We start from the raw sequence: 24674 nt of genomic DNA on the forward strand, positions 1-24674 counted from the left end.
TGCCTTGTGGACACAGCATGTAAAAGAGAAACACAGTTGCAAAGTGGGACCAAAATACGCCTACTCGAGTGAGGGAAACTTAAAAATAAATAGAAACTAGATAGTGGAAAAGAGGAAGAATGTGATATGAACTTTGGTTAGTCAGTGAGGAATAGGAAGCAAGATGATGGAGCAAAGGAAGAAAAGAAAAAGAACAGTGTACGGTATGGAAAAGGAAATAGCAGAAGGAGGGGGTGTGACTGAGTAAAATTCAAATGCGAAAACTGAAAAAAAAAGAGATCATTAGGTCTAAATACTGAAGAGGAGGAGGAAAAGGAGGAGAGGCGGGAGGGAGGGAGACAGATGAGGGAGGTGACAGCTGGGCGAGCTGCCTAGACAAGATAGAGGTTTTGGACTGTGTGTGTGTATGTGTGTGTGTGTGATATGTCAGGGATAAATGGCTATTATCACTATGACAATGTTAATTACAGCCAGACTATTAGGCTTGAGGAGTGCCGGCTCATTTATTTGGCTGCTATACAGTTGTGTGTGGGCGTGTGAATGTTCCAGTGTGTGCCTCTGCCATTTTTTTTATGCTTGTGAGTGCATAAATGTGTATGTGTGTGTGTTGAGTGAGTGTGTGCGTGTGTGTGTGTGTGTGTGTGTGTGTGTGTGTGTGTGTGTGTGTGTGTGTGTGTGTGTGTGTGATCATATCAAATCTATTTGTTAGACGGAGTAATTACTTCGAGGTTTAGTGAAATGCTGAAATGTTTCTTGTGATCTGACTTCAGACTAATCATTAGAAACTGAACGTGAGCCAAATTTTCTCTCTTTCATTGGGGTTATTTTAAGACTTTTATAGCCAAGGCTTGCTTCCCAAGGAATCAAGAGATTATGAGAGCCATGGCCTTCATACTTTCTTCCCACATATCTGAGGAAATTATTGATTGAGCTGTGAGAAATACTGTAAAGGCTAACAATAGGGAATAAAGTGTGTACGGAATCAAAAAAGGCCTCATAAATGCAAAACTTGCTAAATTACTAAAAGCTTGCATTTGTTACATACATTCTTTATTACATGAAAAAAAATGCATATAGGCAAAGCAGTTTGTCAATATAAAAAAATGCCAATTTTAAAAATGTGTCCAAAGACAGATTCTTTCAAGCTCCATAATGAAAAAAGAGTGACAATTCAAACAAGTCATATGTAGATCGTATGTTTCTACATATAAATATTATCTAACATGTTTGCTATTGTTGGGGTGGCTTCAGTGAGACAGCAAGCTATACCTGGGAGGGTAAAGATTGGATGTGATTGGGCAATTGTGGCTCAGTGGTAGGGCTGGTCGTCTCTTAACCGGATGGTCGGGGGTCCTATCCCCATCTCCTGCAGCCATATGTCTGTCCTCGCATGGGACAGACACTTAACCCCAAATTGCTCCTGCTGGCATGTGAATGTGTTTTAATGGATAAATTAATACTCATGGACACTTCACATAGAATAACACACACACACACACACACACACACACACACAGGTATACCATCAGTGTGTGTGAATGGGTATGTGTGACCTGCGTTGTAAAAAGCACTTTTAATAATCAGAAGACTAGAAAAGCTCCATACAAGCTCAAGTCCATTTATCATTTACCATCTGTTGATCCCTAAGATTAACAGAGACTCTGGGCCAACACTGGTAACCAACCAAAACCAGATTGCTTCTTGGAACTACAGTGGGTTTAAAACCCCTGAAGTTTGGGCCTGGCCTCAGCCTTACTATGACGGTTCAGGCTAAACATAAGTGACATTGGCATGTTTATTTTTTTCTCAAGCTTGTCCAACCTAGAAACGCTAACTAAAAGGGGTCAAGACACTTGGATCAGTCAACTGGCTAAAAACAGCCGGGTCAATGGTTGACAGGTATTTTGCTGCGTCTTGGAGAATTCCTTAGTTTGCCTTCCCCCTATGGTGCAGTGGTCAAGAAGAAACAGGAGGGTGCAGCAAGGAAGGACTCACACACAGAGAACAAGGGAGTAAAGACTGGCGACTTGATTAAAAATAGAAGTATTGAATCATTGTAGGGCTTAACAGACCAAAAATATATTGCAGTCAGATGCCATGCACTACGATGTCCGACACTGCCAGGCAACCAGCCAATGCAACTCTGAAACCTGACAATGACACTGCACAAACATAATTGCCATTTTCACATTAGACAATTTTAACCATGGACGTTACTATTGGTTTGGTATTCATCATTAGAAACATTTTGAAAAAAAGAAGAATGCATTTACACCATTAGATAAACATAAAAGGATTGCAATTTATTTTAATCCTGTGGCTGTGTTGTGCTGGTTTAGCCCAGTTGTTGAAGTGTGCATATAATGGACAGAGGCTGGCGTTCTAAGCGACCCGCCATTTGTTGCATGCCAACCTCGACCCTCCCCGTTGTGAAAAAGTAACTTATGTATTTTTCAGAGTACTTTCATTTGTATCATAAATTTGGTCACGGGTTTGGACAAATTTCACCCCCACACAATATCTAACACAAACCCTTCTGAACTTGAAATGTCAGGGTTGATCAGGCGTAATAGCATGAACTAATCACAGCACAACATGTGTAGGAGTGTAGCGCTGATGAGAGCTGAGAGCAGGCGTGCATGGGAGGGCATTTTTGAAGGTACTGTTGGTCCTTGTGTGACTAATTCAACCCCACACTGTGTGATGAAACATGTCCAATTGATAACTTCAAGGTAATAAAAAAAGCCAGCTGGTGGGTGGACAGCAGTGTGAGACTTTGATTGTATCAGGTAACTCCCAAGTGTGAATGTGTGTTGTGTGAATTTGAGGCGGATATTGTAAAAAAAAAAAAAAAAGAAAGATTAGGTAACCCTACTCAGAGATGCTGTATAAATGATGATTACAAATTACAAAGTACTTTAACAAGGACTACTACCTCCGAAATAACCTTTAAATCTTAAAGGTGCTCACAGTACAAGTCACTTTGAATCTGCATGTCTAGACTGACAGGAAACATTTAGCATCAAGACAGACTTTTAAAAAGCTTTGTGATGCAAAGTGGGTGTAGCTTAGCTAATATAAGCCCGTATTGAGTTGTAGCTAGAAATAAAGCATAAACACACATGTTGCATTTTAAGACATGCAACAATCTGTAGATCAGGAGGTGATGTATCGGGTTAAAATTATTATTAATATTATGAAAAAAACAATATTGCTCTGCTAGATCCTGAAACGCTCAAGTGCACATTTGGAATATAATGTGCAAGGTTTGTTTGTTATTGGATAAATGTTTGTATTCAGGGTGTATTCAGAATGACTTTTTGTTTTGAAGAGGTGCTCATGATTAAAACACTCAAATGTGATGTTTATAAAAATAAAATATTTTTGGAATGAAACAATTGATCCACACGTCTAACGTTCTGTCTCACTCAATTGCCTCTGAAAAATATAAAATGTCTGTATTTATTTAGTGAGTTTTGATGGGTGTTAAAAGGTTTGTATTTTACAATATGCAGTTAAACTTTGAGTGTTAACTACTTTACAACTGGATTTACAAGTAAACAAGAAGTGATAGTTAAATTCTGGATGAAAAATGATACATAAAACTGACATTTGCAGTCTGCCTAATTTGACAGGGCACATTTCTTTTATGGATTTATTTACAGCATCAATATTTTTTTGTTGATGTGTAAATATTTTTTTCCTTCCTGGATTTTTACAATATCTCCCACACTATATTTAGGTCAAGACTGACACTTACTGCAGTGCATCTAAACGTCTTAACCTCTGCATTTTGATGTTCCACGCTGTCCCTACACCCCAACTCCAAAATCTGTCTGTCACCAGTCTAATTGCAGCCGTTACGAGATACTAACGAGTCTGTAGGGGATCAGTGAGTCAATCACCTCGTTGCCGGGGCAATTATCACACCTATAATCTACTTTCCTCCTTTTCCCCCTTCAGTCCTGAAAAGCTATGGACAAACACTCCCTCATGTATACACACGATGCTCATTGGCATCACAAACACACCCATATCACACAGGTGCTAATGGGACCAATAGGAGTTGTACTCACTTGAGACAGCGTTTAGACCTGCCAGATGTGATTATGCACACAGATAATAGGAGCAGGTAATGGGTCTGAGAGAAGAGTGCTGTTTTAGTTTTTTCTAAACTTGAAAATGGGCAAGTGTGAAGAGAGCAGGAGGGACCTGTGGAGTATGGAGGATAAAAGTGTTAAATTCCAATAGGGGCATAATGCCTTCACCCCAGAGCATAAACCATTGGATATGGAGTGTCACAGTAAGATAGATGCCCAAAATAAGCAAAACACAAGATTAAGAGATTTTAACATATTTTTCTATGACATAACATACATCTTGAAGTGCCCCACTTGTGAATTATGAAGCTTTTTCACATGTTACAAAAGGCGGTAACTGTCTAACAACAGCGAATCAATGTGTTGGAAGCGTAGAAGTGGTGACGTTGAAGTGAGTCAACCGTGGTGTGGTTCCTTTATAGCCTACTTTCGCAGATTGTGTTCACAAAATTATGAAAGTAGTGATCATTTTTTGAATATAATCTTGATGAAAACAATGTCTACAGAGTTTACTTTCAGCCATAATCCAAAAACCTGTGAAAAAAAACCCATATCAGCATTTTGTTGATGAAACTGGTATGATGTTTACTTCCGGGTTGGCCTACAAAAATGACACTCTACAGGGGTACCCATCATGCCCATTGTGTTCAGAGACAGCAACTTTGAGGCATATTTTTGCGTTGGCCACTTAGTGCCAGGTGTTAGGTTATGTAACAATTGAGTAGGACAAAAGTAAAGAGGGCACAATGGGAAGGGTTTCCTCACTGATTGTTTATACTTGTCATTAGAACAAGTATCTTGAGTTTATTTCAAACACTGAAACACCCGTTAATAGGGAAAGTATAGCTATGGTAACATCACGTCTTTATGAATACCTATGTAAATATAGTATTTCTTTGAACCAAAACACAGTTAACTATTGAACCTTCACCATGGCAACGTAACCTGTAAGATGACACCGTAACAAAACACATCAGGACGAACAGAAAGCGTTATAGATAGAATTAGCTGAATATTTCTGTCAACATGGCTGCGAAGAATTAGTAAGTGTTTTTGCAGATCAACCTTTAAATAAATGGTTTATGAGTTTTGTCTTTTATTCTGTATGATTGAGACTCTGACTCTTATCACTGCATGTAATTCTCTGCTTCTTTGGTTTTTGCTCACATAAAAAACTGAATTAGTTCTACTGTAGCACTCAGGGTGAGTTGAATGGATAATAGCATCACTTAAATTGTCTGAAATACAAAATGTAAATGTAAAAGGCAGCTGACATTTAGCTTTCCTCTGCACAAATTTATGAAATGCAGAGGCAGATTGAGAGTGAGAGAGAGAGAGAGAGAGAAAGGGAGAGAGAGAGAGGGAGAGGGGGAGAGTAACGGAGGGGAAAGAAGAGAAGGGAAGGGGGAGAACGAGGGAGGAAAAGAAAGAAAGAAAGAGAAACTAAAAGGAAAGGAGGGGTCTGCAAAAGGAGGGAGAGAGAGAGGAGATAGAACAGGAGGGAGGAGGGATGAAGACATTTGGTTGATATGAGAGCTAACAGCCCATCTACCCCCCCCCCCCCCCCCACACAGCACTCTTGCAAAGATCCCAGGGAGAATTGTACTTTCAATTTCCAGACCCCTAATTGCATTAGAACTGCCCTGCTTCCATCTCCTCTCTCTTCTTCTCTCTCCCTATGTCTCTCTCTCTCACTTCCCTCTCCTCCTCTGTGCTGCCCAGAACTTCCAGGGGACTATTACATGCTGCTGTGCACCTCCACTGGGTCCTCCTCTCTTACTTTCTCTCTCTCTCCATCATCCTCTCCCAGCTCTCTCTCCCCTCTGCCTTATTTCTACCATTTAGCTTGTCTTACTTTCTCTCCCCTCTCGTCCTCTCTCTCTTTTTCTTCTCCCCACATCTTCATCCTTTCTCCCTATCTTTCAGTTTTATCAGTTAGTCACGTCCCTCCCTATTTTTCTGCATATTCTCCGTCTTGCCTACATCTATTGATTTAACCCATCTCCCCTTTCTCCCTCTCTCTCCTCACCCTCAACCCGCCCCTTCATCGTACCTATTTCCAACCAGTCAAATCCTTCTCTCTCTCGGTAGCTTCATCAGTAAAATGGCGTCTCTGCAACTTTTTGCATTTGCACTTATCTGACTTAGCTTCATAAAACCTTTAATCCATTTTCTTTATGGCCCAATCCTGTGTCATCTCGTTGTGTAAGGACACAGATAAAGCAGGCTACATAAGAAACATTAACACACTAAACTTCAACCATTCCGCTTCTTTAGTGGCTTAGAAGGTAAATGGAAAATTGACTTGAGCTCGTATCACACTCTTCTAGTCTTCTGACTACTCAAAGATCTTTTGCACTGCAGGTCAAACCTACCAGTTCACACCCATTCAATCACTGATGGCATGTGCTGCTATGTAAAGTGTGGGGTTAAGTGTCTTGCCCCAACCTTCTGGTTGAATGAGGGCCGATTCTACCACTTAGCCACAGCCGCCCCAAGGGTTGTGTGGTCAGACCATGAAGCTACCATGTGGGACATACAGTATAGCCACTGGGCATAAAAGAAAATAACTGTTCTCCAGTTCTTTATTAAAGCTCCTGTGAGGAGATTATATCTGGAATTAAAACAAACCGGGATTTACACTGAAGTCTCTTTATGACCTACAAAAGCAAACAAGATCAACAGAAAGAAGTCTGTTATTTGATATGCCTGTCACCCCTAACACAGGGAAGCTGTCTGGGGTGGGATAAACTCTACTGGCACAACTTATAACACAAAGTTGCACCAACAATTCATTGCAACTTGCCTTTTTAGACATTTAAAATAAAGACAGATGAGAATTGATGTCACTACTTGCGCATGAACTGGAAAAAATCAGTAATGATAAAACTCTTCTTGCTCTGGTCTCTGCAGTCGCCAAAATGGAAACAATCTGAAAGTTCCTCACAGGAGCTTTAAGTGTTCAGAGTTTTTTTTTCTTCAATTTTTCCCTCCTCACCCTCTGGCAGGTTTCAGTAGGCCTCCAGAAGTTTTTATGTGTTTTTTTTTATTGTAACCATAAAAAACAGTGTGTGATCAAACCTTTTAGTTTCTAACCTTTTTGTAAAAAATTAGTTTAGTTGGGTAAAAAAGGCTTATATCATTCTTCGTTGCATGATTACTCATCCCTCACCTACACTGTTTTAGGTAAGAGAATGTGTTTGAGTGGGAAAAGTTATTACAATGAGGCAATGAAAATTCTTTGGCAGGGAAGACAATTATTGATAAAAGTAAAAAGGCACAACAGAAGTTCATTTCACATCATTCACGTTTTTCATAGATACAGGCAAGCATCCCAACAGCAACCATGCAGAAAATTGTTCATTTTCCATTATATCCATCCTCGGTTTGTCATTTGCTATGTTCTTTGTAACATTTTCTAAACGTTTTATTCATCACTTGGTACAATCGTGTATTAGTGGCATTGTGGGTAAAAACGGTTTAAAACAATATATTGTGGCAAATATATCAGAAAACATCTCACAAATGATGAAGCAAATAAGTCTTAGAATTTATAGGTTGAAAATTATGTGGGGCAAATAAAAACATTAAGAAAAGTAGTTGAAAAATAAAATATTTTTTTCATCAAGCATGTCTGAGATGTGTTTACAAAGGAAATTACAGCTTGAAGTTGACTGCCATTTGCGTCATACCATGCCAATATGCAACTAAAAACCTTTTTTCCTCAGAATAAAAACCATCAAAAGAAAAAGTGTTTTTCATCATCAAATTAATTTCCTTCCATAAAATAACTGCCTCTGTTATTAAATTAAGTTAGAAAGTTTGAGAACCCTGCTCCAGCCTTTACGGTCTACCTCCAAATGTGTTTTTGTGGCTTTAAACATCTCTCCCTTTCTTTGCCCCACACACTCTCATTCTTTCTCTCTTTTTCTTGATGACTGATTGGAGCGAGCCTGAGCCGCTTGGTATGGAAATGAACCTGGAGTGCAGGACATGCAAGTTCTCAGTGACCCATATACACACTCACTCACACATACACACTCACGCACACACACGCTATCACACTCATAGAATATGTCATATGTGTTGATTAATTAGGCTGTTGGAGTCTAACAAGCAAATACTGTAACTGAAGAGAAGCAGGAGGGCATGGGTGAGAAACAAAACGAGGATGAGGACTCGCTGTGGCTTCTTTAGAAATGAAGAGACTCAAAGTTGTGAATAAAACAGACAATGTTGGAGGTGAAATCCACAGCAACAGGGTTAAACTGTTATATGCGATAAAATCACTCCTTTAAATATGATGAATTCAGGAAATAAAATAGAAGACTAATAGATAAAGTACAGAAAGAATATATCCTGATTTGATCATAACCTTGAAAATCACAAGTTGTAGTGTTTTTTTCAAAGGGTGGGAGCATTACGCTTTTATTCTCATCTTGTGATGGTGATTTCATGATGTTAATTAAGAGGCGTTAGACACCTGAGAGTAGAAAAAAACAATAAATATCTGCATCCATGCTGAGCAGTGTGTGGGTTAAAACAAACAAGAGAGAACCTGGGGACTCTGTTTGTAAGATTAACTCCACAGTGTCTTGCTTAATGTCAGAGTTAATTAGTAAACACACACACACACACACACACACACACAAGGAAAGCAAACAAGGGAATTTAGAAAACAATAGCTCCTGACAGAACGATAAAAAAGCAGAAATGGAGAAAAGGCTGTTTTTAATAAACAAACAGACCATGAAAATGATAAATCTATAAATGATGTGTTTCCGTGTGTGTGTGTCTGCTTTCATCAACGAATTATCGAGTGTTCCATTTCCTCTTCCTACTTACTGACTTCCTCTTCGAGAGAACCAATCAGAGAAGGCAAATGAGGAGCCACTGAGAATTACCGTGCTGCTAAAGGGTCCTCACGTGCACACACATACAGCCTATAGAGAAGTGAAGCTCAGAGTCATCTTCAAGCAACACAGACAAACAAGTGTTCCAATTAATTATGAATTACACAGAAAACCCCAGAGAGGTGAAACTCTGTGGAGAGACAAAGAGAGGGAAAGAAGAAGAGACAGTAAGGACGGAGCGGAGAAAAACTGAGAGGGAAGCCTAGAGATGGAGGAGGGGGGTGAGGATGGGAGGGCAAAGAGGTGGATGAAAAAGAGGAACAGCTGGAGGAAATGAGTTATGAAACAAACTGAATTCCAAGATAAGACAGACAAGAGAATATGGGGAAGAAAGGAAAACCTTTTCTTTCTAACTATCCTATTTTTTTTTTTTACACAAAACAAACAGCAGACATAACCAGTTGTTGCAGAGAGAGAGAGAGAGAGAGAGAGAGAGAGAGTGGAGATGACATGCAGGAAAAGGAGTCACGCGATGGATATGAACCCGGACACCTGCTTTGAGGACTACAGCCTCTGTATATTGGGCTCCCTAACTAACTATTCGGCCACTGGCGCCGCATATTGCTGTTACTTTTGATCTAAATAAATGTATGTTTCTTGTCAGAACATATACTGCAGTTTGATAGTCTTTATTTCTTTATTCTATCTCTGTGTTCATGTTTTAACACGAAAACCCACAAGACAAATTCCTTTTATGTGGAAACATACCTGGGAATAAACCCAACTCTGACTCTGATTCTGAAATATGTAGGTTAATAGGAAAATGTCTTTCCACATCTTCATCTCACCTTCTCTGTGAAGCAACTAAGTTATCGGCACATCGGTCTTACTGAAGCTTGCAGACAAAATACAAAACTTGCTATTTAAATTAACGTATTTGAATCATGCTGATTTCATAGAACAAAGAAAACAGTTCTCGGTCTCTGTATCGCTCTTCCTTTCTCTCTAAAACTCTAAAACAGTCTCAGTCCAAACACAGGTGTATAACGGCTCTTACGCCGGGTGCATATAACAACATTTCAGATCCAATTTATCAGCTGTTAAAATATCTCTAAGAGCAGGGAGAGTATAGCAAGTCCATCTCTAGCCTTAGTTATTTTTATTCTATTTCACTGCGGCTCAAATAATGGCCTGTTTCGTCCTCTTTGTTCGTCCATTTGAGTCCATTATTCTCCCTCATGTTCTCTCTCAAAAATAGACCTCCTTTTAACCAACCTTGGTCAAATATTTACAGATGGAAAGAAAGAAACGGCTGACATGTTGTGATGCTGTCCATGGTGCTGAAACCTCTGTAGACCTAACACTCCTGTGGCTCAATGCAGAGGATGTCGCCTGGTCTCCTTGACCACTTGCTATAGATTTATAGCAACTCTACGTCAGTATGTACTAATTATCTAATTTAGCATTCATATTCCGTATCGTAATGGGATTTTTGAGATTGTAGCAAAACATTAACTTGGTGCATGGTTCCCTTTTTCTGAAATGTTCAATTCTGAATAAGCTATGCAACAAGCACAGATAAGTCAACCCTTTGTGCATGCAACTGGGACATTAGCTTTTTGTTTTTAATTCTATTCACCTGGTGACATAATCTTTAGCTCTTTAAGACAGACTGTGATGTTTCCAGCCAATGGCAAGACAAGTTAAAAAAAATCCCAGCTAGACCAACAGGATTACACTTCGCAGGACTAAAATATAGAAAACAGTAGTGGAAGTAGTGATGTATCAACTGCATCTAGAAAGTATGAACTTTAGTTTTTTAAACCGCTGCGTTTAAATAAATCAACAATTTTTCTGGGCTTTCACTTTCTTCAGAACTTCTCAGTATCAAACTGAAGCTGACAGTCTGGTTTGAATAGAAGCAAGAATTTCTCACTGAGCAGTCAAGTGTGAAAAGGTACAGACTCAATTCTGTTCACCGACTGGCTGCCACTGTCAGTTACAATTCAAAAGATGACTGACCGTTAGTCCACTTTTCAGCGATTTAAATACAAATGTACTTCTCTGATGAGTCTGCACTTCTCCTGATCCACTTTGCTCTTCTCCATAAATGCCTCAATATAGTTACGTGACTTTTTATGTAAGTTTGTGTGAATATTTGCAGAAAGCATTCATCAGATGAGAACATTATTCCAAAGGGTTTCATTGATTGGACTAATGCCTACAACTTAATCATGTCACTGACTGCAAATGAGAGCTAGCAGAGACAATGACCATACAGCGGACAATGAATGAATAGAGTCATTCTAGTTTCCTCTCTTCCTAATCGGACTTCTCCCTCTCTTGGTATCAGTCTATCTCTGTTTCTATCTCTCTATGGTGCTCTTCTTGTCCTTTCTTCTCTCTTCCTCCTCTCCCCACCTCTTCTCTCCTCTCTAAAAGATGAAACCAATTTTTCCAGCCCCCACAGGAGACAAATTGCTCCTAATAATCCCTCGTTTCCTGAAGAGGGCCTCTTTCTTTCTTTCCCGCTCAGAGAAGAGACCAGGGCCTTAATGGATATGTGGAATTAAGAGCAACATATTGTAGAGGGCTTGGTAATGATAGGCAGTGTTTTGGTTTGATATTGTTCCTTTGTGAAGATAGAAGCCATGCATTACCACATCACTGGTCTGACTTTTGATTAGAGAGATGGCGGGTGATGCTCTGAGGTGGATTTGAATCATCCAAACAGATCAGACAAAGAAACAATGTATGAAAGCCAGAACAGAGTGCTCTTAATGCTGTTACATGTGAAGATTTGTCTGTTTTGGATGTTCCAAATGTAAATATCCCACACTTCGTTGCATGGTTTTGCTTGTGATATTTTGTTCCCATCCTAGATGGCATTCTTCTCGTTAAGGAGGAAGAACGCAAGCCTGTGTGAAAGTTTTCACATCCCTTTGAAGATCCCACCTAACAATTTCAGTCCTACTTCTTCCTTCCTTCCCAGGACAGGGGGACATGTGCTTTCATCTCAGTGACCCAATGCAGAGACCCCTCTCAGTGACAGGCTCCCTAAACCAACAACCAACAATCAACATCTGGTCAGCAGCTCTGGTAAACAAATCAGGAGACCCAAATGGCTTGTAATGGCAGCCATTTTGATGCTTTTACCCAAACAAGAGAAGCCGAAAAGAGACGGAGGGAGAAAAAGTGGAAAGTGGATATGTGTGTTTGTTTGCGTGTGTAGGCTAGTATGAGATAAACTCAGTCAGGCTATAAAGGTCATATTTTCTATCTGTAATGAGTGTTCAGGTGTCAAAAACTTCAAAACTTTTTCATAAATAAGATAAATCAAATGTCTCCTTTTGCTTCATTTGTTTGCATTTTTCATACATAGTTACTCATTTATTTTCCTTTCAAATCAAACTATTTCCCATTGAGCGTTTTGTAATAATATTTGGTTGACTTAGAGACCTTCTTAGCCTTGCTTAAATTCCTTAAAGTCAGAACATTACAATACATGACTCTGTATGACCTTAACTTACAACACCTGTGAGTAGATTTTAGCTGGTTATGAAACACTGTAAAAATGAATACTGAGACCATCAGAGTGTACAGCGACAATTATAATTAAGTTATTTTTAAAGCATTCCAACAATACCTCTGGGTAAGTGTCAGACGAGCTATTGCCTTTGTTAATATTCACCACAGGCAAGATTCATGATGAGTGACATGTTTGACTGTCAGAAGACACTGAGACTGAGATTAAACGTTAGAAAGAAAAATACCTACACTTTGTCAGGACATAATCAGCAGAGATAAGACATACGGCTTTGTCCAAAGTGGTTGCTAAAATTCACACAAACTAAAAGTTCCTAACAGGAGCTTTGACCAACTCAAGGTAAGGTTAGGCTTATTTTAGCCTGTAACTAAATGCGCTGGAGTAATGAGTTAAAAGGTTGTCATGTGTTAGAAATGTCAAATCTCAATACAGAAACATACACATTTTAAAACATTACAAACTCAAGGGGCACATGGTTCTTAGTGATCCCAAACTATAGACTGTACCTTTGTATCTTATATTCACAAATCTGTCAAAAGATATTTTCACTGAAAAATACATTCACAGACGGAAAAAGCAGGCGAAACAGTACTGCTGTTTAAAATGATGTTTCCACCCTGCTTTTTGCAGTGTGTGAAAGAGACATGGGTTGCAAAAGCCCTGAACAAAATTGGGTTTTCTCACTAGGGCTTTGCTGTTTGAAGAAGAGCTATCAGGCTAGATTAGCTCTACCTCAGTGGTAATGGAACTGGGAGTATTTTGAAAAGCATCCTTTTCCTTACTTTAGAGCAGGAGGCGCTGGGATGCTTCAGATGTGGCTGTTTGGATCCGTGAATGTAGAAAGTAAGGGCAGATTTTATCTGATTGCTAATCTTGAAGATAAAAGAAGACTCTCTATACATTTTAACCTTTTACTAACCCTGCCAGATACAAGAAGATCAAGTCAGAACTTCTATTTTATGTAGAAGTTTTGTGAAGAGGAGTATTTGAGCTTATTTTTTTTTGTCCTGATTGGTAATGCCACGCAGTAATAGATACAATACAATATGTTTGGGCATACTTTTATGTAACTGTAAGAAGAAGTGTGTAAAATTGAAAGACAGCTAGTTTTGAGTTAGAGAGCAACCAACCAGCCATTTGTGAAAAGAACAGGGGAGATATCTGCTCTAGAGGTTTGGTTCAGCTGTTATTGGCTACTGGTAACTAGAACTAGTCAAACATGGCATACACAAGATGTACTCATTCTGCAGATAAATAGCAAATTTTCAAAAAGTTGAAAAAGGTTATTTTTGATTATACATAAATAAAAAAATATATATTTAGAAATTAAATATATTTTATTGCTGTTTAGACAATAACTCTGCCAATAGATCCCTAAATCCCAAACCATGGGCCTGTTACTGTGTTCTTGTTTTCAAATGCTATAGCCACTCTTACTCAAAAAACAATATGCGACAAAAAATAAAACTAAAAAGTTTATTAACATTGGATATTTGAATTGAGGATTTGGTGACTGATTGTTGGACTCATTGTCCACAGTCTGTCTCCCTGTTCCTCCAGTTCCCCTTGCCATTCTCCACCTCTTCAACAGATGAACTTGGACTCAGGCCCCCTGAACCCCCTTCAATCATCAGCCCTCTACTGCATTTAAGTCCCAGTTTGTCCTTGATGCTATTTTCTTCTTCAACTAGAAACATTTTTCCTGCCTGCCTGTCGACCTGTTAATAGAGCTATTCAGGTACTGAAAACTGTCAAACTGTCAGCAATCAGTGTTTTCCACCAATATCCTTTCTATTTTTTAAGGCACTAGGATAGGAAGTGAATTCAATATTTGTGTATTGGCTCATACCAAACTGTAGGTATGTGGATTTCAGGTTTCAGAGAGAAACAAATGGAACCCAGACATCTCTCCCTACCACTCTCTGTCTATGCTTTCAAATGGACATTACATCACACCAATCTTCTTGTAACTATCTGCATTTGGGTCCTTAGCTCCTGCCTACATTACTTCCTGTGACATAATAATTTAAAAGGCTTACTGCTATAATACAAGAAGGCAAACAACGCGTTAGCAAACAACACACTCTTTCCTATTGTCATCCAAGTATGCACATAATGACGGAAGTTTTTATCTCCTCAAAGATAAGTTTAAGTGGAAGGAACAAAGCAGGGTTTTTGTCATTATTGAAAGCTGCCATTTAAGGCCTTAAGAGGAAAATGTGTGAGAGTCTCAACAGGACTGACACCCGCCAGGATGACACGTGCGGGGGAAGCATTGTGCATGAAAGTATCTGTCGGTGAATTTTTTTGTGGATGATTGAAATTGCAAATGCGACTCTGTGTGTTTGCATTTGCATACACTTAGAGGGTCTCAATATGTGAATTTGCATACATGTCTATAGGCACTGTACCTGTGTTTGTGTGTGCACATTTGTCAGCCTGCTTGTCATTTTGAGACCTGTGAGAGTGAATCCTGCTGTGTGTGTGTGACCGAGGGGCTTGTAGCAACAGGAGGGGGGTAAACAAGCTGACCTTTCCAGCTTTGATCAACCTGGAGCAAGAAGCTGGGGGTTGTCAGCAAGAACATTATGAGGCAGAGGAAATAGAGTAGAAAATGGAGTCTATTCCGGCATCAGGAATGTGTGCTGCTGGGTCCGTCTGTATGTACGCTCACAGATATCTGTATCTATTCTCATCTAATATCGCTTACCTCAGCCAGCGGTACGATGCCCTGTATGTCGGCATTGCTGATGTAGAGGTGCGAGACTTTCTCTGTTTGCCTGGAGGTTGTCTGTGAGCCAATCTGGTATTCGATGTTCCAGTGTAGAGTCTGGGTTGGCACCAGGTTGATGACGTTATCCACCTCAAATTCCAGCTGCATCACTTCGTATGACGGACTTTCCAATCTACAGAGGTGAAGAGAAGGACAAAGGTGTGTTTTAAGTTGTCTTACATTGTCTGTTAAAAAACACTCCTGGCCTAAATTCATGTTATCCATGTGATTAAATGGCCTGTTCTGCGCGTCATTTACCGGCTGTAAATAATTTTTAAAGACATGGAATCTCCCTCTTGGCCTGAGGTTTCCATTGTTTGTATTTCTGGAGTTTTTTTACTCCGTCCCCACATCAAGTGACGAGGAACATAGGGTGTTGCGTGCTTTACAGATTGTAAAGCCCCGCCCCAACCCCCATTCACACTTCCTATCTGTAGAAAACAGGGGGAAAAGAAGCAGCACAAAATACTTTTCTGATTTCTGATTCTGTGTACAAAAAAAGTCTGTCATTTTGACAACTCTAAGGTCTACTGCACATTGTGCCCTCATAACTTTTTAGACTGTCATTACCTGCTTTGCCTCTCTGCCTGACAGGTATCCTGATTCAATCTGCTGCTGTGAATCAAATCCAGTGGTGTTATTAATCCCTACAATCCCTATCAACGTTCGGGGTTGGAAGTCTAGTTGAGACCGAGAGGATTGTGGTTGGATACAGAATGACTAAATGCATAAATATCTGGATTAAAATAAAATAAAATATCTATACACTGCATTCAACTGTTTGTGTTTGTGCAACTGTAGGCCGCTTTAAACTGAGAAAAATAAACCCAGCAGGTCTCAAATAAAAAGAGTATCTGAAATATGACAGTACATTTTCTGTGGTCAAGATAACAGTGAAATATGCCCTCCTACAGTTCACAGTCAGTGCAAAACAAAACGTCTACTGCTGGATTTTGGAGATAAACATTTACAACTGTCGACTGTTTCACAGCGACAAGAGAGGTGTAATGGAAATTATTTAGAAGCAGTTTAGCAACTCCAAAACACGCTGATTACATGTGTGACTACCCTTCCCAACATACACACACACACAAGCCCTGCGGCTAGTGGAACATAAATTAGAGAGAAAAAAGGTAAGCAGCTGTAAATTGATTTTCAAGTCAACATTTTAGTGCTCTGTCCTTAGCCCCCCCCCCCCCCCACACACACCCATACACAGATACATATAGGGGTTAAAGGCCATGACAAAGCCAATTGCTAAGGGCCTGTGATAGCTGGCATGCCCCTGAGTGTGTGTGTGTGTGTGTGTCTGTCTAGGGAGATGGCGTGAGTGATGTGTTACAAAGATAGATTAAGGAGAGAAAACTGATGGGTGTCAGCTCCCCTTGACCTCTTTCAGATCCTTCCATCATGCCTGCTTTTCTTTCATCTGTCTCCACACGTCTATCTGCCTCCTTCTGTCTCTTATCAAACCCACTCTGACTCTTTTTTTTTATAGTTATGGCTTCTTATAATAGAACAGTTTATGTCCTTATATTAGTTTATTTGGCTTTAGTCACATTGAAGGATATCTTACAAATGAAATAGAACTAAAGTAACCCCTGGAGAGATGATCATTTCACTTACCTTACCCTGGGTCCACAGTTATCATGGTAAATAACAACTCATTGTGCCCTGACATGCAGTGTGTATATGTTTTCCAATAGTTTAAATACAGGTCAATTACAACCATTACCAAATGGAAGCACAAAAGCATCCCACACAAAAACGTATGCCTTTTCTGTAGGTCTGTTTCAAGTCATTACCAATATACAGTATGTGACGGATCAAAGTGGCTGGTTGAGCCACTCTTGAGGGCTTTCAGTATAGCAAACGATTAGCCATGGAGGACATCCGGAAGGACTTTCTCTCTGTACATTACAGGGTACATTACATTGTTTACAATAAACTAGATACTTTTGAGGCAAGAATGGAATTGGAGTTGAGAGACTATGTTGAAGAGTTGTCTGTAAGCAGCTATTGTTCTCCTGTATCCAACCAAAGCCTGCTGAAATTCAAGAGTACTGACTTCATATAAAAACCAGAAAACTTAAATACAGATGAATACAGATTATTTAAATAGCTGTTACATTGAATAAATAAAAATAAATACAAACTTGCTGATATTTCCCATTTCATGTCTTAGGATGTACAGTGCAACAATCATAACCACTGGGTTAAAGTCTGGAAACCATTGCAGTCTATGTTTAGGCACCAAAACTTCTAGGACTGGTTTGAAATGACAGAGCAGTGTTTGGTTGTAAGTTCTAAGGTATGTACTATAACCATGTAACTAAAATGATGGTTTATTTAACAAAGATACATTATTGTAAATGATAAATGGACTTGAGCTTGTATGGAGCATTTTAGTCTTCTGACCACTCAAAGTGCTTTAACACCGCATGTCACACATACCGATTCACACACATACCGATTCACACACTGATGGCAGAGGTTGCTATGTGAAGTGACCATCAGAAGTAACTAATCCCTTGGGGCGCAGTGGTTTGTGCACGCGCCCCATGTATGGAGGCATTGCACCTCCTGTCTCTCCATTAAAGGCACAACCCCCCCCCCCCCCCCCCCCCAAAAAAAAATAGAAGTCTAGCTGCACAAGCTGGGGATTGAACCCCTGATCTTCCGGTTGAGGGATGACCGACTCTACCAACTAAGCCCAAGCTGCCCCAGCCACATCTAACATACTGGTTTGTTTTTTTAAAAAAGTTCTGATCTTAAAAAGCTAACATTGGTGACATGACATGTCTTTAAAACTATGTGAAATCTTACATGCTAGAATGTCAAGAATGTCCTCTATGTTACCCAATCTAGTGTTAGAAATAGTCAGCATTGACCATTGGTTCAACAGAAACAGAAAAGTGACATGCATTCTGGGAGCTGCATTGTGGAATGACACTCATCTGTAGGATAAGAGTGTTTCAAGTGCTTAACTGAAGGGCACACTAAAGAATGTAATATTTTCTATGTGGGGTTACACAGTGAGAAGATAGAGAAAACCTTGTCAACATTTTTCAATTTGGGATTTTTGGTGAGCTCCACCATGCCCTGTGTGTGTATATGTGTGTGTATCCATCAACAGGACTAGTTGTTTTACCTCCAAGGACACAGTAGCCCTATTTCATATTTTTTCAGCTAAACCTTAAAAAAAACAAAAAAACTGCAGAGGTTTGGACACATACACACGGAGACACAATGCTCTGTCACTCTCAGTCTCTGTTCCTGTCTCTCTCACCCTCACAGACACATGCACACAGGCAATGCACAAGCAGCACACTGCTCTGTCTGTCTCACACACACAAGCATGTACAAAGAACCTCCCAGACAAAGTTGAGTGTGTTTGGGTGCGGTGTAATCGCTGGAGCTGAAAAAGCAATGTGTCTGCAGTGACAGGTTCATTCAGGTGTTAGCTCCGTCCCAACCACAGGGCTCCATAACAATATAACACTGTCCTCTAGTGCATACACGTACACACATACACGCACACTCACATACACACTCCAGAAGATTGTTCACCTACACTCAAAACCGAGCAAACATTACCACTGCAGAAATTCACAATTTCTCACAGTATTGGAGACTATTATCCTACAGGTGATGCTGACCTTCAGCTGTTACCCCTGTTACTGACACAGTGATGAAGAGTCCATGAAAGGGTACCAATGTGAGTCATGTGACCTGCTGTTGTGACAATTGGCCTTTGTAAACCAGAATTTCTATTAATGAGTAACTCAATTTAACTAAAAGGTTTTGAATGGCATGTGTCATTGGCATTACGATGTTAAAAGGACTTAACACACAACATGTAGAAGAATTACAATTACAGTTTAAAGTTTAACAATAGCAGTAGGTTTTTTTTTTTCCACACAGTAAACCAAAATCTAGCCACATTAGAGACCTGACATTACAATGTTTTTATAACCTGCCAACTGTAGTCAGAACTGTAGCATTTGTCTTATGGTCGGGACCCTCTAATTTGAAAAGAGGTCTAATCAACATTAAAATACCTCACTTGAGTGTTGTTTCATAAGTAACATTTGCTAAACTAACATTATCTAATGAACGCCTGCTGAATGTGGGCTCACTCATGTTATTTCACTGCGTCGTTACGAGTATGAGGTCATCGCGTGAAATACCAATACAGAAAAGCTGTGACGTCATAATGAGGTTATCATTATTTAATTGCAGAACGACAGCACCGAAGGCTCAGGTGTAAAATGAATTGCTCGCCACTGACTTTTTAAAGAAAAGTTTCTCAGCCTATGGAAGCTGTCATGGATGGATTAGCCTATAAACCCAGATAAAAGAAGATACTCCTGGCAGCACAGCACAGAGAGTCTTGTGAGACGTTCAAGCTGGACTCACTTCTTACACTCATGTGTAACTGGCCTGGCTCTTCTGGAGTCTCAGAGCTGATTAGGAGTCATGAATGACTTTTTTTGGTGTTTATCTATTTAGCCATCAATTAAACAATTTAAATTCCAGGCTTGGTCAACAGAGACACACGTTTTGAAGCTTAATTTTTACCTTAGTTTTACCCTCTATGTGTGTCCTTGAGCTGCCTCCTAGTTCAACACTCGTTTCCTTATCTTTCTGCCCACTTAATAAGTGACTTCCACATTCACACATTCACTCACACAAACACACACGCACACACATGCAGTTACCCTGAGACACGTCCAATGGCCTTGCAGTTGAAGTTGGCTACAAAGTCAAGGTCCTGTTCATCTCTCTGTCATGGCTTCAGTAACACAGCCACATAGGACTGTTTCATGCACACACACGCTTACATCATCCCTTGAGTGATGAATACGAGTCTCACTGTTAACAAAACTCACTGCTGCACTACGCAGCATGCACTGATTATTACCAGAGCGACTGAACTGACATTGATTGGATTTAGTGCCTCGGAGAGAAATTTAGCCTGTGATTTCAGTATGTAACAGTGGGTCTAAAATGCATTTAAATAGATATATTGCCAGTGGTGATTATTATATATATAAGAAATGGTATGTTTCCCCTAAAGTGTTTAAGGTGAGTTTACCTCCCTGTAGCTCCTCAGTTCCCATTGCTGACCCCTTGCTGTTTCGTCCTCTAAAGAGACGCAGGTGATAGCCGAAGGAAAATCTCTCCCTTTATGTCACCCTCAGAGTTGTAACAAAACACACACTCACACACACACACACGCACGCACGCGCGCGCACGCACGCACGCACGCACGCACGCACACACGCACACGCACACGCACACGCACACGCACACACACACACACACACACACACACACACACACACGCTCACTCACATTGTGTAGCGAGTGCAGGGAGGACAGGTTGTCTTATCAGAGTGTACTGTAGAAAAGTGGTGGTCTCAGGGGAAATTCAAAGGACAATAGAGAACAAACACACACGCACACACAACAACAGACATGCACCGCAAGCAAGAAGAGAGGAATCATCCCCTGGGAGAATACAACACACGAAAGTAAGGATGGAAAAGGAAGGATCTTTTTTTTCTCTCTTTGCTTGTAGGAAGTTGTCACTTGCAGCATTTCCCCTCAGCAACCGCACAGCCAGTGGCAGACAGCAGGTGTGTGTGACACAAAGGGAGACAGAAAAGGGGGGGGGGGGGTTGCTTAGAGATATCTGATATAAGACAAACTCTGAACTGAGGGAAAATTATGGATAGATAATCTAGAGTAAAAAAAACATGATTAAGGATTGTAGCAAAAATGGGAAAGACGTTCCAAATAGAGCAAAAGAGCAAAAAAGATAATCACCCAAAGAAAAACAAGTTAACAACACAAACATTCTCTCTGTCCCGCACATGGAAACACACACACACACATACAGTAGCTGTCAGAGGTGTGTTAGCTGCAACAGGGAGACAGAGAAAGACAGAAGTAAAAGCGAGACGACGCCAGGCGGAACCACAGCCCGACAACACTGTCACAGCCATCATCCACCTTCACCTTCACTGCTTGTGTGTGTGTGTGTAGAATAGAGAGAATGAACATGTGTGTGTGACAGCGGGATGCAGAAATGCAACGCACCATCGCAGACAACCCCTGTCAGTTTGGTTTAAGACAACCTCAAACTGTGTGTGTGCGTGTGTGGATAGTGTGTTTCATTCTGTGTGTGTATTTCACCCCCAACCTGGCAGTCCATCAGCCATTCACATTTAATTTCAACACCCCAATGCGCACTTCGGTTGCGTACACGCCACCATCCGTCCACCGCACACCCACTGAGTCTTCTTAACCTGGTTTAGCCTCCCCTGACCGGCTGTCAGATATCGGTTGCCATCAGTTACCGAAGCATGTGTCAAGGGAAATGGGAAAAAGGTGATAGATTGAAAGAAAGTAGGAAATTTCCAGGATGCTTTTTTAAAAACTCTGTAGCCAGGAGAAGCCTTCAAAGTTGACAAGATAATAGAAAAGAAAGTACTAAATACTTAATGCTAATGCATTACATGAGGAGACAAGATTAGTCCTGGTGCTCTGTTGTGGTTTTAGTTTTTTTTTTGGATAAATATGAGGGAAACATGAATGCATCATTCATCAGATCAGACATCAACCGTGTTATGTTTTAAACCACACAAATGCATCAACAACATTCTTTTATTTATAGACTTACATACCGATGCGCTCACACTGCGTTGAGCACGCAAATTTACATTGACACAAATGCAAACAGGCATTTCTAATATATGAAAATTGATTTTCACATAGACACATACTGCCTCATTCTATGTCCGACCCCCGCTGATGTTTGCGTTCCAGCTGTGACCTCCACTGTGTAACTAAAAAAAATAAAAATACACACACTGAATGTAAAAATTGCATTATGTTAAGAAGCTCTTCAATGATACCCTGTCAGAACAACACTCACGCTCGTCTCTTGGTTTCACTTTTTCACAGAACACATTATTCAAACAATGTAATACATTGTCACACAGGATAACACGAGCTTATAATACAATGAGGCATCAACACACAATCTGATGACGCACAGGGCAGCTTACACAACTTCAACATATAAAAAAGCATTATACACACGCATACGCATGCAGGCTGAATGCAATAAAAGAACTGATAGAACCTTCGAACTTTGAGTTTACAAAAGAAAATAGACTTTTGTTTCAGACACCGCTTACCTTTGTTGGATAAATCACCCAATTATGAACGTACATGATTAAAAGAAGCTATTGTCATGGCAGGATATGTCTTCCTTTTATTGTCGACATTGACTGTAAAGCACACAAAAGACAAGTCAATTTCTGGGTATGTTTATGAAAGTGTGTTCGTGTGTGTGTGTTTGTCTATCTGAGCTGTCCAGAACACACTCAGGTTCTCACTGAGAGGACATCGGGGACTCTGGGGGGATGAGTTTGCAGAAAGTAAGGAGACATGCACATACTCTACACACACATACTATACACACACACACGTGCACACACACACACACACACACACACACACACACACACACACACACACACACACACACACTGCCCTGCATGCACATACAGGCTATGACACAGTTTGTTTTAAATTAAGCTGTAGTTCAAAGTATGTGATGTGTTCTACATTTGCATATACACAACACTCATCCCCTGCACTATTCATTTAAGTGTGTGCGTATGACACACATAAACACACATACACTCTCAAGGTGAGGCTTAAGAGGATGTAAGACGACAGATCAATAGTGCTGAGCAGCTGAAGAAAGCCACACTGACACTGACACACAGGTCTTGTTAGTTACGATCCTTTAAGTAGTTCTTTCAGCTTCTGCCGCACTCGATCTTCGCTTCAGTTTTGTCCTCCATCACACTTAATTTGTAAGGAATATTCAAAATAATATTTTAACACAATTTTAAAATTGTTTTTCTATTACTTTTTTTTTAAACCCTATTTAACATTTAACTATAATCATGCTAATTCATATATACAAACTTTATATTCGAGGTAAAAACATTTTTCTCTTTGTTTCTTCTCATTTTATATTAAAATTCAATAAAACTTTAAGTAATCTTATTGTCACACATTTCATGGAGTGTTTACAACCCAAGACCACACATGGCGAGTCCTGGAAAACTTTTGTGAAAAACAGTTTTCCATATTAAAAATACAGCACTGTATGTATACACTAAAATATAAAAATTAACTAAACATATTACTGAACATATGTAGTTTTTTGTTTGTTTCGTACTTTCATTAGCTTGAACATTTCCAACAATTTTCAAAGCCAGATAATCCATAATTTTATAGTCGTCACAAGATGTGTCTTGTCACTACTGCCTGCATGACAGAGCTGCCATGACCGACACGACATATTTATTGTTGCCATGGAAACACTGTTTGTCTACATTTGCATATGTTGACAAAGTCTCTTTTAGATTTGTAAATATATGTAGGCAAAGTGAGACGGCGCTTTCATATCATCTTGTGCTTATTATAGATGATTGGACAATTGGCCTTTGCCGATATGTGCAATCTTTGAATTTTTCCATACTTAAAATGATCTGAATACAGAAATATACTGTACCAAATCTTCCTCTCTCTGTATCCTCCTCTCTCTCTCTTTCACACACACACACACACAAACACACACTCACACACACACACACACACACACACACACACACACACACGCACACACACACACACACACACACACGCACACACACGCACACACACGCACACACACACACACACACACACACACACACACACACACACACACACACACAGAAAGGAATAGCTGTGGTGGGATGGTTAGTAAAGAGGTTATTCCCTGGCATGATTGCACATAGGTCCTTCTCCGACATGTACAGACCTCCCATTGAGCTATACACACACACACACACACACACACACACACACACACACACACACACACACACACACACACACACACACACACACACACACACACACACGCACACTCTTTCTAACACTCTCACCCAGAGACATGCACGCGCCTACTGCAAACTCAAAGTCTTCCCTCCTCATTCACCCCTGTTTTTAAAAATCACTCCCCCTCCTTCCTCAGATTAACAACAATGACACACATTTTTGTCTTTTCATCTCACTCACACGACGGGGCAAACACAGAACCCCCCGACACGGATCTACACCAGGATAAAACATGCAAATGCTTTTAAGAGAGGCTCAGCAGAGGGACATGAGTGTGTGTCTGCACCTGTGTGTGTATCCGCTCCATTCTCAAAAGCTTTCCCAAGTGTCATGTTTTGTATTTTTTAGTTTTTCAAAAGTATTTTTATGTATTTAGTTCTTTGTTTTCCTGGCTGCACACAGCAGAAAATGTAAGGGAGCATGGCAGA

At 40.1% G+C, this 24674-nt stretch overlaps 1 protein-coding gene across 1 annotated transcript in view; it reads right to left on the reverse strand.

The window, feature by feature from the left end:
• The window catches only part of si:dkey-215k6.1 (transmembrane protein 132C), a 241505-nt gene that overhangs the window by 54587 nt on the left and 162244 nt on the right, over positions 1 to 24674 (reverse strand). Inside the window, exon 5 of the mRNA XM_065948557.1 lies at positions 15211 to 15406. Within this exon, the coding sequence (XP_065804629.1) occupies positions 15211 to 15406 (196 nt within the window). The remainder of the gene's footprint in view (positions 1 to 15210; positions 15407 to 24674) is intronic.

The sequence above is a fragment of the Labrus bergylta genome, chromosome 2 (assembly GCF_963930695.1).
Source record: "Labrus bergylta chromosome 2, fLabBer1.1, whole genome shotgun sequence".
In the NCBI taxonomy this organism is placed as follows: Eukaryota; Metazoa; Chordata; class Actinopteri; order Labriformes; family Labridae; genus Labrus; species Labrus bergylta.